General features: G+C 60.6%; 1 protein-coding gene across 1 annotated transcript in view; it reads right to left on the bottom strand.

The window, feature by feature from the left end:
- Positions 1 to 8: 8 nt before the first annotated feature.
- ZHX3 (zinc fingers and homeoboxes 3) overlaps positions 9 to 218 on the bottom strand; it is a gene marked incomplete at its 3' end in the record, with an annotated part of 1,693 nt that continues 1,483 nt past the window's right edge. The window contains exon 2 of the mRNA XM_009584193.1: positions 9 to 216. Within this exon, the coding sequence (XP_009582488.1) occupies positions 9 to 216 (208 nt within the window). The remainder of the gene's footprint in view (positions 217 to 218) is intronic.

Genomic DNA, 218 nt, shown 5'->3' with positions numbered 1-218 from the left:
GCTGCCGCCGCGGGGCTCAGCTCAGCTCCTCTTGGCGAGATGTCTAAGGTCATTTCGGGCAGGGAATCGAGAGCACTGTCTCCAGGGAAGACGGCCCGGCCGCCTCTTACGTTCCTGTAGTGGTACCTCCGATCGCTGAACCATTTTCGAATCTCCTTGGTGGAAAGGCCCGTGATTTTTGTCAGCCGCTCGACTTCGGCCTGGCCCGGGAACTGGCT

This window comes from Fulmarus glacialis, unplaced genomic scaffold (genome assembly GCF_000690835.1).
Source record: "Fulmarus glacialis isolate BGI_N327 unplaced genomic scaffold, ASM69083v1 scaffold17818, whole genome shotgun sequence".
Lineage (NCBI taxonomy): Eukaryota > Metazoa > Chordata > Aves > Procellariiformes > Procellariidae > Fulmarus > Fulmarus glacialis.
The sequence above is the reverse complement of the archived record's forward strand: the minus strand, read 5'-3'. Positions and strand labels throughout refer to the sequence as shown.